Source organism: Cricetulus griseus, chromosome 4 (genome assembly GCF_003668045.3).
Source record: "Cricetulus griseus strain 17A/GY chromosome 4, alternate assembly CriGri-PICRH-1.0, whole genome shotgun sequence".
Lineage (NCBI taxonomy): Eukaryota > Metazoa > Chordata > Mammalia > Rodentia > Cricetidae > Cricetulus > Cricetulus griseus.
The window spans coordinates 88,631,091-88,647,067 of NC_048597.1; the positions used below are offsets into that span (position 1 = coordinate 88,631,091).

Below are 15,977 nucleotides of genomic sequence, written 5' to 3' on the forward strand. Positions count from 1 at the left end.
CCAGGCTTGCAACTCAAGCACCTTTAGCCACTGACCCACTCCACCAGTTTGACTACAGCTTATTTTTTGAAAAAGGATCTTTCATTGAACCTAGAGCTACTGGTTCCAATAACTGTCTGGCCAGTGAATTCCAGGGATCCTCCTGTCTCCTCTCAGGGCTGGGGTGATAGGTGCTGGCTACTGAACCAATCCTTTTTACATGGGTGCTGTGATTCTGAATTAGGTCTGCATGCTGTCAAATCAAATTCCTTACTAATGCAATCATCTCCCTAGCTCTTGATATTTAGAAAGCATGTATTCTTAAAAAAGAGGTCATTCCAAGGGAACATTTACTTCCTAGGAGGCTTACCCTGAATTGTTTATGGCACCAGAGTTAGGGAAACCCTCTTGATCCCCTTGTCCTTGAGCAGTGAATAGGTCCATACGGTTTGAAGAGGACATACAACAGATTAGCCATAACTTAGTCATTCAATTGTAATATTTCTAGATCTTAAAAATCTAGGGTTGGGAGAAATGGAAATTGCTAGTTAAAAAACAGCCTGGAGTGGTGGCCCATACCTTTAATCCCGGCACTGAGGAGGCAGAGGCAGGCAAATATCTGTGAGTTCCAGGCTAGCATGGTCTACAAAGTGAGTTCCAGGACAGTTTGGGCTGTTACACAGAGAAACCCTGTCTTGAAAAACAAACAAACAAAACCACCCCACCAAACCCCCAAAACAACAACAACAAAACCCCAAAACCAAACAATAAAACAAAAAACAAATGAACAAGCAAAAAACCCTGTAGGGTTAGAATAATGTGCCAGTTAAAATGGTGAGGTTGGGGGCACAAGGGACGATAAATAAGAGGGCTTGCAGCTGGGGGAGACAGCTAACCTAACTAAGACCCGGCTCTGTGGAAAACCAACAGGGCCATTGGGGCTCCAGCAGGCTCCTCAAAGCCGCCCCCCCCCCCCCCCGCAAGGAGCACATGCAAGGCACCATTGCCCTTTCCTCTAGTTAACTTCTTGATTTTATTCATAGTTATACTTTTATATGAACCCTTGGTCAAATACGTTTAACTGTGCCACACTGAATTGTGGGTAAGGATGGCTCTGAGAACACCTCTACCTGCTCCATGAAGGAGACCACCACAGACCATCCCATGACCACGGAGGGGAGGGAAAATGGAGAGTAAGACTTTTACGTTCAGAGGCTGGCCATCCTTTCTGGTGCCACTGGGCTGAGGGAGCCACCTACTCTGGAGGGCCTGTGCTTTCCTTTCTGTGTCTCCTAAAAGCAAATCTCGACTTCTTGGTCACTCTGCATGTGCTCAATCATAAATTCTTCCCCCTGAGGAGCTGAAGACACAATATCACTGCTGCAACTGGGATTAGGTGATTGCAGGAGGCACCTTCCATCTGTAACAGAAATGACTGGAGATGTAATCACACACACACACACACACACACACACACACACACACACACACACACACACGATGGTGTGTAAGCTGTAAGCACCTGCATCAAACACATCAGTGTGGACCTCTGGGATAAAGAGCTAAGCCACGTGGGTGGTCCGGTGGACAGTGCTTAGAGGAGTGATGTCCAGCAGGGAGTTGTTTTCCAAGAAAACGGAAGTCCCCACCCCTCTTCTCAGAAGGCTTCTCATGGAGCAGGACACTTCTCTTTCCTTCATCATCAGGAAACGAGAGGCAGGGCATGATGACTGGGTCAGAGCTTCCAGGCAGGGCACACCCCAAGGAGAGAGAGAGAGAGAGAGAGAGAGAGAGAGAGAGAGAGAGAGAGAGAGAGAGAGAGAGAGCTGCATAACATCTTTTGAACACACTTAGGAGAGGGTTCGCATGGCACTGCTTCATCAGCCCTGATGGCTGAAGAAAAACATGTTAACACACTTGGCAGGACCAGAGGGTGTGTTCTGAAGAGACACTGTTGGCACACTGCCTTCAAGGACACATGCACAGGGTTTCACCATGTAGCCTTGGCTGTCCTAGTCCTCACGGAGCCCCACCTGCCTCTGCCTCCCAAATACTGGGATCAAAGACTGTCTATTGCTTTAACATTTTATTTAGTTGTGTTGTGTGCACACACACGTGCATGTATGTGTACTTGTGTGCCATGCTGCATGTGTGGAGGTCAAGTACAACTTCTAGAAGTCGATTTTCTCCTACCATGTGGATCTCAGGGAGTGCAGTCAGGCCATCGGCTTGACAGCAAGTGCATTTAACCACTGAGACATCTTGTTGGGCCCTAGCTTTCTCCTTTTCATGTAGTCCAGGACCCCCACCCCCACCCCATGGAATGGTGACACCCACTCTTCGGGTGAGAATTTCCACTTTAGTCTAATGAAGAAAATCCCACAGGCATGAACAGAGCCTTGTCCACTAGGTGCTTCCGGACCCTGTCAAGTTCAGTACCAACTACTACAGACTTGGAGGATGAAAAGAAGCGCTTGGTCTGGAGATGCTGAGATGAACGGAGGGAACTCATCCGAGGTCGGGCGTCAGCTGCGGCCAGACTATACAAAGCAAGCACAGAGAGTTTGGACTAGTGGAGGAAGAGGTGAAGCCCAGGACTGAGCCCCAAGGCAAAGATGTAGCTTGCATCCTCTTCAGTAGCACTATCATTTTCAGGAATTCTCCTCTGACTCCCTACATGAATGAGTGAATTCCCCACCCCTTCCTGTCTTCATGTGTCACTTTCTGTATGCAGTTCACATGTGCGTGTATGTGCTGTGCATGTGCAAGCCCAAGGCTAATGTTGGGAGTAATCCTCACTCACTCTTTGATGTGACTCCTGGAGGCAGAGTCTCTCATCAAACCCAGGCTCAGCAGTCGCCTGCTCTAGGGACCTCCTACTTCTATCCTCTGAGGCTGGAATTACAGGTCCATATGGTGGAAACCTGAGCTCAGCCTGTGGCAATCACCTTAGCCACCCAGCCACCTCCTCAGGGCAGTTTCCTTCTTTACAGCTGATGAATCTGTTCTAATTAGATCCTTTTTAAATTTAAATTCTTTAATTACTACTCAATTTACATATCCATCCTCCAATTCCCTCACCCTCCCATCCTCCTATGGTTCCCCCGACCCCCCCAACCTCCCCTCTCGATTCTTATCTAATAATACATTCTGGCCAGGAGTGGTGGTGCACACCTTTAATTCCAGAATTTAGGAGGCAGAGGCAGAGGCAGAGGCAGAGGCAGAGGCAGAGGCAGAGGCAGAGGCAGAGGCAGAGGCAGAGGCAGAGAGCAGAGGCAGAGGCAGAGGCAGAGGCAGAGGCAGAGGCAGAGGCAGAGGCAGGTGGATCTCTATGAGTTCTAGGCCAGCCTGGTATACAGAGTGAGTTCCAGGACAGCCAGGGCTACAAGAGAAACCTGTCTCAAAAAACCAAAAACTAAAAGAAAAAGTAAAAGTAAAAAAGAATACATTCTGACAAAGATTGTAATGACAGCTCATTGAAAAAGATATGTCACAATTTTGTTGTTTCTCTTAATTCCCGTCTTTGTCTATCCCTTTGTCTCTCTCTGTCTCTGTCCACCCTGCCCCGTGTATGCATATGGTGACCAGAATCACTCTCTACCTTAGTTTTTGAGACAGGGTCTCTCATTGAACTGGTACTCACTGATTCAGCTCAACTGGATGGCCAGTGACTTCGGGGATTCTCCTTTCTCTACCTCCTCATTGCTGGAATTACAGCATATGCTGCAAAGCCTGTTCCCCCCACCCCCGCCCCGGGTATTTTGGGGCTGAACTTAGGTTCTCATGCTTGCATAGCAAGCTCTATACCAAATGAGTCACCTCTCCAGCTCCTAGTCTTTGCTTTTTATTATGAAAAAGTTAAGCATGTAAGAGCCATATATAAAAAGGTCTCTCCTGGGGTGAGCTGGCCCAGGGTCTTGCTTGAGCAATGTGGGAAAGCTAGCCTTGATGGAGTTGGTGTGGGAGAACTGGTCTCATCCTTTTCCAGCGACAGCTCTTGGAAGAGCCAGCCCCTGAACCTAGAAGTAGAGCTGGACCTGGTGGCATGGGTATAGGAGAGCCAGCCCCAAGGACATAAGAGGAGGAGAGCTGGCTCCGCCTCTAACCTGGGCAGGGCGGGGACGTGGCATCCTAGGTGCAGGAGAGTGGGCAGGCTGAACAGCTCAGCTACCACCCAGGCACAGATCCAGGGTTCTGAGTTGGCCCTCCCAAAAATTTACCCCAGCACTGAACTGCTGGAGCACGTGGCAGGGCCAGTCCTGCAGAACTGCAGCTTCAGGAGCTCCATGACACAGGACAACAACAGGATATCTGAGAGGAGACAGGGTGAGGATCCAGTATTGATAGTGCAGAGAGGCCAGAGGCCTTGAGCTAGTCCAATGACTCACTGTAGTGAACATTTGCAAGTAAAGCTGTTTGGGCAGAGGGGTGTGCTGTTTGATTGTTTTTAATTTTTTTTTCTTTGGCGGGGGTTTTAAGGATGGCGGGCAGATATGGAAGGATCAGGAGATGGGTATAATTAAGGTGCATGATGTGTAATTCTCAAAAAAATCAATAAAAAGTTAAAAAAGGATCTTGCCTGCCATTTGAGGTTTATAAGGTTTGACATCACACTGTTCAAATCATTTTATTTTTTAAAGATATGTATATATATATGTATTTATTTAGTGTGTGTGTGTGTGTGTGTGTGTGTGTGTGTGTGTGTGTGTGTGTGTGTGTGGTGTGTTGTGATTGTGTCTGCCACAGGAGTGCAGGTGTCCATGGAGGACCTAAGAGGGTGTTGGCTCCCCTACCCCTGGAGTTATAGGCTTTTGTGAGCTGCCAGACACTGGTGCTGGGAACTGAACACAGGTACACCCGTGTGTTGAAAGTACTCTTAGCCACTGAGCATCTCTCTAGTCCCTAGATATTCCTAAAAGTAAAGAAAACAAAACAAATACAGTGGACATCTAGACAATACCCAGTCCCTGTCTGGTCTTAGTCTCCTGTTTCTGTCTCCAAGGAGTTTCCTTTCCAAAGTTGGTGCTCATGATTTTAAAAATACTTTCTGTGTTGACCCATTGGCAGTCTATTGAGTTGTTTTGTACATTTGGAGGATTCATAAACAGGTGACCACGTGGCCCACATCCTTCCCGATCTTGTTTTTGTCTCTTCCTCATTATAGTTATGAGGAGCATCTACGCAACACTGTAAACATGCAAAAATAAATTCTTTGCAAACAATAGATAAGAGAAAGCTTCCTTAGCTAGATAAAGGGTCAGTTACAGGAATGTTTTACTTAATCATGGGATAGGGAAACGTTTTTTGATAAATTTAAGCAGAAAGTAAAGATATCTCTAGTATAGGAAGTTTAAGTTTCTCTAAAATGAAACACTAAACCTTTAGTTAGGATCTGCAAATGGCACCTCCTTTAAAAGGAGTTTTTGCAGGTGTGATTAAGTTGTGGTGAGGAGCTGAGTGTGTTGGCTCAGGTTTCTTATCTCAGTGCTGGTGAAGCTGAGCTAGGAGCTTGCTCTAATCAGCCTGTGCTACCCAGTAAGTTTCAGGCAAGTTTGGGCTACAGTGTGAGGCCCCATTTCAAAAACTAAACAGGTTCAGTGGGATGGCTCAACACTTAAATTTACTTGCCTCTAAAGTCTGATGACTTGATTTCAATTCCTGGAGCCCATGTAAATATCAAAGGAGAGAACAGACTCCACTAAGTTAGCATCAGTTTCCACAATTGTATGGTGGCTCATATGCATGTGTGGGCATACACACACACACACACACACACACACACACACACACACACACACACACACACACAGTCCTGGATTTGACTTCTCAGCTTGCCGGGCATCTGTAACCCCAGTTCTGGGATGAGCAGTAGATTCCAGGGTGTTGCTAGACATGCAGACATCCTAGATGAAGCAGCGAGTTCTGTGTTCAGTGAGATTCTATCTCCAAACACAAGGTTGAAGAGTTGGAGAGATGGCCCTTGCTACTCTTGCAGAGGAACCAGCTCCCACACCGTGGCTCACAGCCATCTGTAATTCCAGTTCTTGTAGCTTTCATATGTGCACCAGTGAGACACACACACACACACACACACACACACACACACACACACACACACACACACTAATAACTAATATTTTATAAATAAAAACTTAAGGTGAAATGTAATAGATGACATCTGATCTTGACCTCTGGCCTTCATGTGCACACATACATGATGTACCTGCAATCACATATGAAGATGGACACACAGAGAAGAAACCAAAACATCCCTCTTGCTCTTTTCTTCAGAAATAAAAAGCAAAAGAGAAAATCCTACAGCTTATGGAAGGTCAAAGACATCCAGCTAAGACAGTCCTGACTTACGGAGTTAATGTTTGAATTCATTAATGGTCCTGCAGGACTGATCTAAAAGGACAGCCTTTTCACTTCCCTTTCCACATGCGCTTTTGCAAAACAGCCTCTTCAGTTCTTTTCCTCATTTTTTTCTGTTGTGTATAAATTCTTAAAAAAAACCCATAGAACATTGTTTCTGCCTGACATTCGTCAGCAAGGAAGACAAATCTGCTAATCATACAAGAAAACACTCCCTTCTTCTCCTGCATCATCAGCTCTGAGATACCCAGAGCGTGCCATGATGTCCAACGTGTGCCACAATACTCAGTGTGTGCCACAATACCTAGCGTGTGTCACAATAACCCCATGTGCTATGATGTCCAGTGTGTGCCATGATGTCCGGTGTGTGCCATGATGCCCAGTGTGTGCCATGGTGCCCAGTGTGTGCCATGGTGCCCAGTGTGTGCCACGATGCCCAGTGTGTGCCATGATGCCCAGTGTGTACCACGATGCCCAGTGTGTACCACAATGCCCAGTGTGTGCCACAATGCCCAGTGTGTGCCATGATGCCCAGTGTGTGCCACGATGACCAGCTTTTTACACCAGTTCTGGGCATTGAACTCAGGTCCTCATGCTTGTGAGGCAAGCACTTGACCAACTAACTGTCACTCTGGTCCAGATACAGTGAGGTTTTGCAAAGACTCTACTTCCCGTTGGCCAGACCATTTGTCTTTGTCTCTTGCCTGTAGTAATTACAGATGAGGTATTATAATGGTGATTTCCTATTTCTTTCTGCATTTGCTAACTGGAATCCATATGGAATGAAAACCAAATGGACTTTCTGATGGATGTGAGGGTTGTCTTTAATTACCAGCTTTACACAGCCTAGACTCACCTTGATGAGAGTCTCAGTGAGGGCTGGATCAGGTTGGCCTGTGAAATGTCTGTGGGGGTCTACCATGATTGCTTTAACTGACATTGGAAGACCCCACCTGGAAGTGGGTGGCACTGTTCCCTGAGTTCAGGCCCTGGTGGTGCAAGAGTAGACAAATGATCTGAGCACCAGCATGCATACATTCACTTCTCTCTACTCTTGAGGGAGTGTGCTATGGATCAATGTGTCAAGTCCTGCCTCCTTGACTTCCCAGCAATGATAGAGCTTAACCTGGAGTTGTGAACTGTAAAACCCCTTCTCTTCTCAGCCATTTTTTGTCAGGAGACTTTATCATGGCAAAGGAAATGAAACTAAGGCAGGGTATTCCTTTTTAGAGTCCCTCCAAAAGTTCAGGTCTGCAGAATAAATGCTGGGGGCCAGAAGTCACAGAGCTCCCACACAATGCTGTTCTGTCTGAGACATCACTTGGTCTCCTATTGGAGTGCTGATGACGTGGGCCAGTGGTTAAGAGCATGTCCAGCTCTTCCAGAGTGCCCATGTCAGGTGGCTCACAACTGCATATAACTGCATCTCCAGGGGATCTGACACCATCCCTGGCTTCTGCAGGCACCTGCCCTCGGGTGCACATACCCATGCACAGACACGTACCCTTAAGCATTCACATAATTAAACATAATAAATCAATATCAAAGATTTATTTTAAAGTGTATGCATGTTTGCGTGCATGTGAGTGCAGGTTCCAGTGGAGGCCAGGGTGGCAGCTGGCTCCCCTAGAGCTGGGGTTACAGATGGGTGTAAGCTGCCCAATGTGGGTGCTGGGAACTGAACATGTATCCTCCACAAAAGCAGCAGGTGCTTCTGCCCATGAGCCATCTCCAGCCCCATTAGAGTCGTCTTTTGAGTGATGGGCCATTTGGACATAGAGTTTGGATCCTCAGTTCCCAGGTCAAAGCTGGGTGGTGCTGGAGTGTGCCTAGCACCAGGGAGCAGAGACAGGTGGAGCTCAGGAGCTTATTGTCCAGCCAGCCTAGCCATCTCAGGAGCTCCAGGTTCAGTGAAAGACTCTTCTCAAAAAGCAAGATGGAGGGCAGCTGAGAAAGACAACTGATTTTGACCTCTGGCTTCCATGTACCAATCTGTACACCTTCATACATCTACACAAAAACTGATGTACATTCACACCAAACACACACAAACATACATGCACACACCCGTCGTACAGGTATAATGAACTGGCATTGCTGTGGGTGTTTTGGGCTGTAGGGGTAGTGGACAGAGGTTGGCCTTCACTTGCTAGGGCAGGAAGTTTTGGTTTTTTTGCAGATCCAGAAATTCTTGTTGTCACATTTGGAGTCATTCCAGCCATCACCTTTGAACTCTGCACAGTCTTCCTCCCCCAGGTTGTTGGGTTCCCCTTTATTCCAATACTTCATGAAACTGCAAAGACCACAAGACATGAGATTCTGCCCCAGGAAAACCCTGTAAGCCCCTTTCTAGAGTGTGAGTGGCAGACTTGCCTTGCACATGACGTGACAGGCCTGAGTCACTCTGACCTTTGCACCTCACCCATGTCTCCCATGATTGAGAGGACTTGTTTCAAGGAGGGTACGGTCATCAGATGCAACCAAATAAGAGAAAACTCTACACACGTAGCCCCCTCATTGAGCCAGTACACATTTGTCCAGGACTAAACACTAGACAGCTAATGATACAGCTAGGGTCATCTGGGAAGAGGAAACCTTAACTAAGAATACGCCTCCATCAAACTGGCCTGGAGGACAGCCTGTGGGGGCATTTCCATCATTAACGATTGATATGATACGGCTTCACCCACAGTGGGCGGTGCCAACTCCGAGCAGGTGGTCCTGGGTAGTATAAGAAAGCAGGCTGTATGACCTGGCATTTATTAGACCCTCAACTTAAAATTACCAATTAAAAATATTATATCACTAAGATGAAAAAATACTAAGACCAAAAAATATTTCTGGTCTCTCAGGGATCTTGTCTGCCTAAATAGTGGCAGAATGTATGCTTAGCATGTAAGAGGCTCTGGGCTTAATTCCAACACACACACACACACACACACACACACACACACACACACACACACACACACACAAAGCAGGCTGAGCAAGCCGTGAAAACAAGCCAGTGAGTAGTGTTCTAGTGTTCCTCCATGGCCTCTGCTTTGGTTCCTGCCTTGCGTTCCTCCCTGACTTCCCTCAGTGATGGGGTGTGACCTGGGTATTTTTAGATGAAATAAACGCTTTCCTCCCCACACTGCTTTTAGTCACTGTGTTCATCACATCAACAGAAGGCTAGCTAGGAAAGAGAGCATCTAGAACCCATCAATACACTTCAAAACACCCCGCCCAAGCCTGCTTGACCCACGTCATCTACTTCGTTCCTTGACAGCACAACCAAGGCCATTGCCCGAGTCTCCTGCCCCTTCTACATCCTGACTTGCTCAGGTCCTTGCCTTCCTGTCACATCAAGTGGTGTTGTAAACGCTCTCTTTCTGGACCTTAGAGTACAATAAGCTGTATGCACATTCTTTTCTTTCGTGTGTGGTGTGTGTATGTGTGTTCCTGAGTGTGTTGGTGCATGTGCACAGCGGTGCATGTGAGTGCAGACACATGCAATCATCAGATTCCCTGGGGCTGGAGTACAGGTTGTTGTGGGCCAGTCGATGTGGACACTGGGAACCAAACTTGGGTCTTCTGGAAGTTTCAGGATTTTTACAGGTGCAGAATTAAGAACTCCTAGGTTCTTAACCACTGAGCCATCTCTCCATCTTCAAGTTATATTGTTATTGGCAACGGTCCTTTTCAGTCTGTGTATGTTCCTGTGTGTGTGGTTATGTGCATAAGTGTGTGTGTGTGTGTGTGTGTGTGTGTGTGTGTGTGTGTGTATACATATGTATGTGGGACTCAGATAACAATTTCAGTTGTTGTACCTCAGGACATTCTCCACCTTGATTTTTGAGACAGGGTCTTTCGATACCTTGGAACTTGCTATTTGACTAGACTGGCTGGCCAGGAAGCCCTAGGAACCCTTCTGTTTCTGCTTTCCCAGTTTAGAGATCACAAGTGCATACCACCACAACACCAGCTGTCTTTAAGTGGGCTGTGGGTGTGCACTTTACTGGGAGTCATTTCCCAGTCTTGGATTTCCTGCATAATTATTCCTATTTAACGCCCCTCTGACTGCAAGCCGTTCCTGAAGTTCTGATGATGGAATCTCAGGCACCTGCCATCCTGCCATTCAACAAAATGTTCCAAGCTCTAATGCCCAGGTGATTGGGGGAGGAGATGAACCCTCAAGTTAGAGCCTTACAACCCCACCCCCCTCTGTAGGGTGCTCCCTTCCTCTGATATCTACCTGAGCGTCAGAGGCGAGCCATCCACCCAGTGCCATGTGGATTCCTTGTTCATGTCAATGAGCCCCATCCAAGTGTTGCCTCTCTTCTTAGAAGACTGTTGTAGAAAGTTCTAGAAAGGCAGAAGAGGAAGAGTCAGAAGGGAGCTCTGCCTCTCTCTTCTTTATAACACATGTCTCCGAAAACTCCTGGTGGGGGGTTCTGCCTGCAATCCTATGTTCAGCTTTATACCATGAGTTCTGAATGTCTCCACACCTGTGTGCTATGGGCAGTTTGCTGTCACTCACACACAGAATGTGGATGCCTAGCGATGCCATACTCTTATCTGTCTGGAGGTTATGCACACGTCCACATGAATTTATTCAAGGCTGGGTTAAATTGACTGCACCAGATCAAACAGGTTCATGATTACTGAATGTGTTACTGATCCCTATTCAGTTCTGAATCAAGCTGTGTCTCCCTGGTACTTCAAATCAGCAAGGCTGGTGATATTTGTCCCAGGAGAACTAGCAAAAGGCACACACCAGGATTTTTTTTAACCCAACAGAGGAAATTGTTAAGTGCTGGCCACAAATTTTAGGAGTTCCCCCAAAGCAGCAGTAACATTGAAAACTACAGTAGTGAGGCTGAGGAGCTGGCTCAGTCAGTTAAGTATGCCCCACACGTGTGAGGACCTGAGGTTGACCCCTTGCAAGCGTGTGAATGCCAGCTGTGATTGTGTGCACCTGTAACCCCGCACTGGGGAGGAAGAGATGGGAGGATCTTCGGGACTTGCTGGCCAGCCAGCTTATCCTAATCAATGAGAGCACCTGGGGGAATGCCACTTAAGGCTGACCTCTGGCTTTCATATGCACACACATGCATGAGCATGTATACATCAGAGGACAACTTTAGGTGTGCATCCTTGTGGTGACAGCTTGCTCGTACAAGTAAAGCCCGTCTGAAGTCTGGAGGTCTGTACAGACCAGGCTTTATTTGTATGAGCAAGATGTCACCACAGGCCAGGCAGTGGTGGCGCACACCTTTAGTCCCAGCACTCAGGAGGCAGAGGCAGGTGGATCTCTGTGAGTTTGAGGCCAGCCTGGTCTGTAAAAGCGAGTTCTAGGACAGCCTCCAAAGCCACAGAGAGACCCTATCTTGAAAAACAAACAAACAAAAAGATGTCACGACAGGTCCTCACCTTCTACCTTGCTCTCTTGCTGTTTACCACTGTGTTCGCCAGGAGAGCTGCCTACTAGCTTCCATGGAACCACTTCTCCCTTCTCCCTATCTTACTGCAGGAACACTGGGATTACAGATGTGTCTTCTCAAGCTGGACTTTGTGTGGGTTTGAGGGGTCCACATGCGGGTCCTCGGGCTTGCCTGGCAAGTGCTTTACCCATGGAGCCTTCTCTCTGCGGTCCTAGAGTGTGTCTTTTTGCAACGGCTCTGGCCTCATTCATACCCTTTTTATCCCCTCTCCAGGCAAGCAGGCTTCATTCTAGAACATTGTATCCAGCCAAACACCTATTCCCCTCAGCCAGTGGCCAGACATACCCCCAGACGAGGATTGGGCCCCACCAGGCATACCTGCTCTTCATCACTCTTGATAACCACAAGTTGAGCCCCCACCTTCTGGCAGGCAGTGGCTGAGTCATTCCAGGCCTTCTGGACCACAGAGAAAAAGTAGCAGCTTCCTTGGAAGGGTGTCCAGTCCCAGGGGCAGGGACGACACAGGCGGTCTGTCGGGGGGGGGGGGGCAGGTCAGGATGCACCCATGCTTCTGTGACTTCAACCTTCAAGCCCTCCAGAATCAGGCTCCTCCCATGACTCAGCACTGTGTGGAGCCTTTTCCTACCCCACTTATTGAGTCCCTTATATGCCAGGAGAAGCCAGGAGCCCTAGCCCAATTTTTTTCTAGACTGAAAGAAGTTGAGGCTTAGAGCTCAGAATGGAGGCCACTAGACAGGTTTAACTGAATGCTTACTGTGTGCACACTCCTGTGAGCACTGAGTGCCTACTGTGTACACACCCCTGTGAGCACTGCGTGTCTACTGTGTACACAAGCTCTGTGACACTGAGTGCCTACTGTGTACACAAGCTCTGTGACAGTGATTGTCTAATGTGTGCATACCCTGTGAACACTGAGTGTCTAATGTGTGCACACCCTGTAAACAATAAGTGTTTACTGTGTACATACTCTTGTGAACATTGAGTGCCTACTGTGCACACACCCCGTGGACACTGAGTGTCTAATGTGTGTACTCTCCTGTGAACACTGAGTGCCTACTGTGTGCACACCCCTGTGAACACTGAGCATTTACTGTGTACATACTCTTGTGAACATTGAGTGTCTAATCTGTCCAGGCCCTGTGGATTTTGAGTGCCTATTTTGTGCACAGATTCTAGTCAATACCAATGAGATGCCTTTCTTAGTATTACCCTGCATGCCCATTCCACAGATGAGGAACCTGAGGCTTAGGGAGAGCAGTTATTTAAGCAAAGTGACTCTTTGTGGAAAACTTCTCAGTCAGTGAGATCCCTCATTCCCAGTCACTCACCTACCCCAGCCTTCAGCTGGGTCAGCTCTTGGTAGACCTTCTCCTGGCTGGACTGCTCCTGACCCTGAGAACTGGGGATGCTGAAGACTGGGCCAGGAGAAAGGGTCACCACAATTATTAAATGCTTAGTGTGTTTCTTGGCCTAAACTGGATCCCGAGGACCAAGACATCCTTTTTCCTCTCCCTGTTTTCCCCCTCCCTCCCTCCCTCCCTCCCTCCCTTCCTCCTTTCATTTCCTAGACAGAGTCTCATATAGTTCAGGCTGCATCAAAATTTCCATGTAGCTGAGGTTGACTTTGACTTCCTGATTCTCCTGCCTCTGCCTCCTGCATATTGGGGTTCTAGGAACGCATTGTCACACCCAGTTTTGAGCCTGCTAGGCAAGCATTCTACCACTCGAGTGACGTCTACTGTCTAGGGACCATCATTTCCAAGGTCCAAGGTCTTATCTAATCCTGTTTGATGATGAAGAGATCTAACACCCAAGGGAGACTGGGTTTCTAAGGCAGGTGCAGCCAGTGTCTCCCTGGGGGAACTCCTACTCAGAAGGCTGTGAGGACAGACATAGTTCCAGTCAGTTGCTCCTCCCTCCTGGGTCCCTTTGGTTGAAGAGCCAGACTTGGGGTCCCCAAACCTCAGTCCTGTCTGACCTTTGGCAAGGACGACCACCAGCAGCACAGAGAAGACAATGAGGAAGAACACCTGCAGTGCCAAGGGGATGTGGCTCAGGCCCAGGTGCCCTGTAGGACGGAAGGATGGAATTTTAGCCCCTTGATGTCCCTGACTCAATGTGGCTCCAAGACAGGCAATACATCAGCCTCATCTCCAAGGTACAGGATTCCAGATCTCAGCCACTACAGTTCCTGGAAGTCCAGGGCCCAGATGCAGGATGTGAGCTTCCAACTCTCTGGACCTCAGTGGCCAGAATCCCACCCTCCACCTCTCCAGGGACCCAAGTTTCTGCCAGGAGCTGTCCACTCCTCAGTCCCTCATCTTGTTTTACCTGCGAAGCTACTGAATCCAGAATTTGGTTGGAAGCTAAAGTCTTTGGTGGAGTACCTGGCGTGGCTGCTTATCAGCTGTTCCTCGTCTGAATGGACAGAGCATCGGTTACATACAGGGCAGGCTGAGGCACGCACTGCCCCATTGGTATCCCTTCCCCAAGCTCCTAGAGTGCCAGCCCAGACTCACCCAGAGGGCCGAGCTGCTTCTTCCCCATGTCCTTGGAATCAGTCATGTTTCACAGCCACTTCTCAGTGGCAGAAGCGGGTGGGGACCGCAGCTTTTATCCACCACCTTCCCAAATGCAGTCTTACTTAGGAAGAGAAATTGGGAAGTGGGTACTGGCACCGGAAGAGTCGGAGGGAGGAGGCAAGCATCTGACAGGGCAGGCTGGAGATGCATGTTCCAGGAATTTGAGAGGGGTGACAGGGCCTGGGCTTCACAGCGGAAAGAGCCGATTCATTCTTAGAATGTTCAGTTTGGAACTGTCTTCCATAAAAACCAGTAACCTGTAAAGCAAAGTGACGCCATTGTGTCTTTTTCACTTATGATGGGGTGTGGGCTAGCAACACCGTATCTCCCCAGAAACACCACCCCATGACGCCACACAATGCAGTCTTGGTTTACTGATGGCTTTACTCATGTGATTTCTTTTTTTTTTCCTCTCTGTTTTTGAGACAGGGTTTTATGTAGTTCAGGCTGGCCTCAAACTCCACATGTGTCAGGGGATGAACTGCCTCATCCCTTCACCTCTGGAGTGCTGGGACTAACTGAGCCACACCCCTCCCATTCTTAATTCCTGTGTATTCATTAAATTCTACAAATTATTTGGATTTCATTACATTTTACTTAAAATGCTTTGATCATTTCTTTCTTTCTTTCTTTCTTTCTTTCTTTCTTTCTTTCTTTTTTAAAGATCTTTATTATTATGTATACAGTGTTCTGCCTGCATGTACACCTGCATGCCAGAAGAGGGCACCAGATCTCATTACGGGTGGTTGTGAGCCACCATGTTGTTGCTGGGAATTGAACTCAGGACCTCTGGAAGAGCAACCAGTGCTCTTAACAGCTGAGCCATCTCTCCAGCTTTGACCATTTATTAATTGTACAGATACACTGTGACCATATTTGCCTCTGCCATGTCCCTTTCTTATATCCCTCCCATGCTGTTGACCCCTCCTTCTTCCCAGCCAGTGTTCATCCTATTTTTATGTTTTATTGTTTTGTCTTTCAAGACAGGGTTTCTCTGTGTAGCTTTGGAGCCTGTCCAGGCACTCGCTCTGTAGACCAGGCTGGCCTCAAACTCACAGAGATCCACCTGCCTCTCTGGGATTAAAGGTGTGGCCACCAATGTCTGGCTCTTTTATGTCTTCTTTTTGGTGTACAAGTATTATGTAGGTGGTCACAGCTGCTGTGAGTTCATCATGGCAACAGCTGAGTCAAGTCCAGAAGACTGGGTCACAGCACCCCTCCCCAGCCCTCCAGTCCCTCCTTCTCCATCCTCTGACTCTTGCATACTTTGCACCTTGGGCATCAGAGTAGGATTTAACGTCCTAGAATCTTCTATCCATGCATGGTCTTGAATTCTGCTCTGACACTCACTGACAAGTGTTAATGGGTTTAAGACACTTTTACAAGTTGCAAGCTTAGCTGGGTGGGCTCTTGTCCTGAATGCACCCTTCTCGAATTCTAACTCAGGTGAGGCCTGTTTTAATCTCTTTAGCAATTGTATCTTTCTTCCAGAACAAGCCTTGGCTGTCACAGTGTGCTTGTCAGTGTCCTTTTCCTCTCAGAACTGTACATTTTGTATTTTTTTTGGCCTCATTTGTTCTTGTTTTTACTGTAG

General features: G+C 47.7%; 1 protein-coding gene across 1 annotated transcript; it reads right to left on the minus strand.

Annotated features, from left to right (window-relative positions):
- Positions 1 to 8,496: 8,496 nt before the first annotated feature.
- On the minus strand, positions 8,497 to 14,366 carry LOC100770076 (CD209 antigen-like protein A). The gene is made up of 7 exons (XM_027415807.2): positions 14,321 to 14,366; positions 14,133 to 14,219; positions 13,780 to 13,869; positions 13,130 to 13,216; positions 12,159 to 12,310; positions 10,592 to 10,701; positions 8,497 to 8,647 (listed from the first exon to the last, which is right to left on the minus strand). Exons 1-7 carry the CDS (start codon positions 14,364 to 14,366, stop codon positions 8,497 to 8,499), a joined length of 723 nt encoding a protein of 240 aa, XP_027271608.1.
- Between the last annotated feature and the right edge of the window lie 1,611 nt (positions 14,367 to 15,977).

What these genes read in the sequence shown, in the direction of transcription:
- LOC100770076 (XM_027415807.2), bottom strand. Translation starts at nt 14,366, where the DNA reads ATGACTGATTCCAAGGACATGGGGAAGAAGCAGCTCGGCCCTCTGG. An exon ending in CCAGCTGAAGGCTGGGGTAG is followed by an intron (nt 12,311 to 13,129) that starts GTGAGTGACTGG and finishes CCCCCCCGACAG; the next exon opens with ACCGCCTGTGTCGTCCCTGC. An exon ending in TCAAGAGTGATGAAGAGCAG is followed by an intron (nt 10,702 to 12,158) that starts GTATGCCTGGTG and finishes CTGCCTTTCTAG; the next exon opens with AACTTTCTACAACAGTCTTC.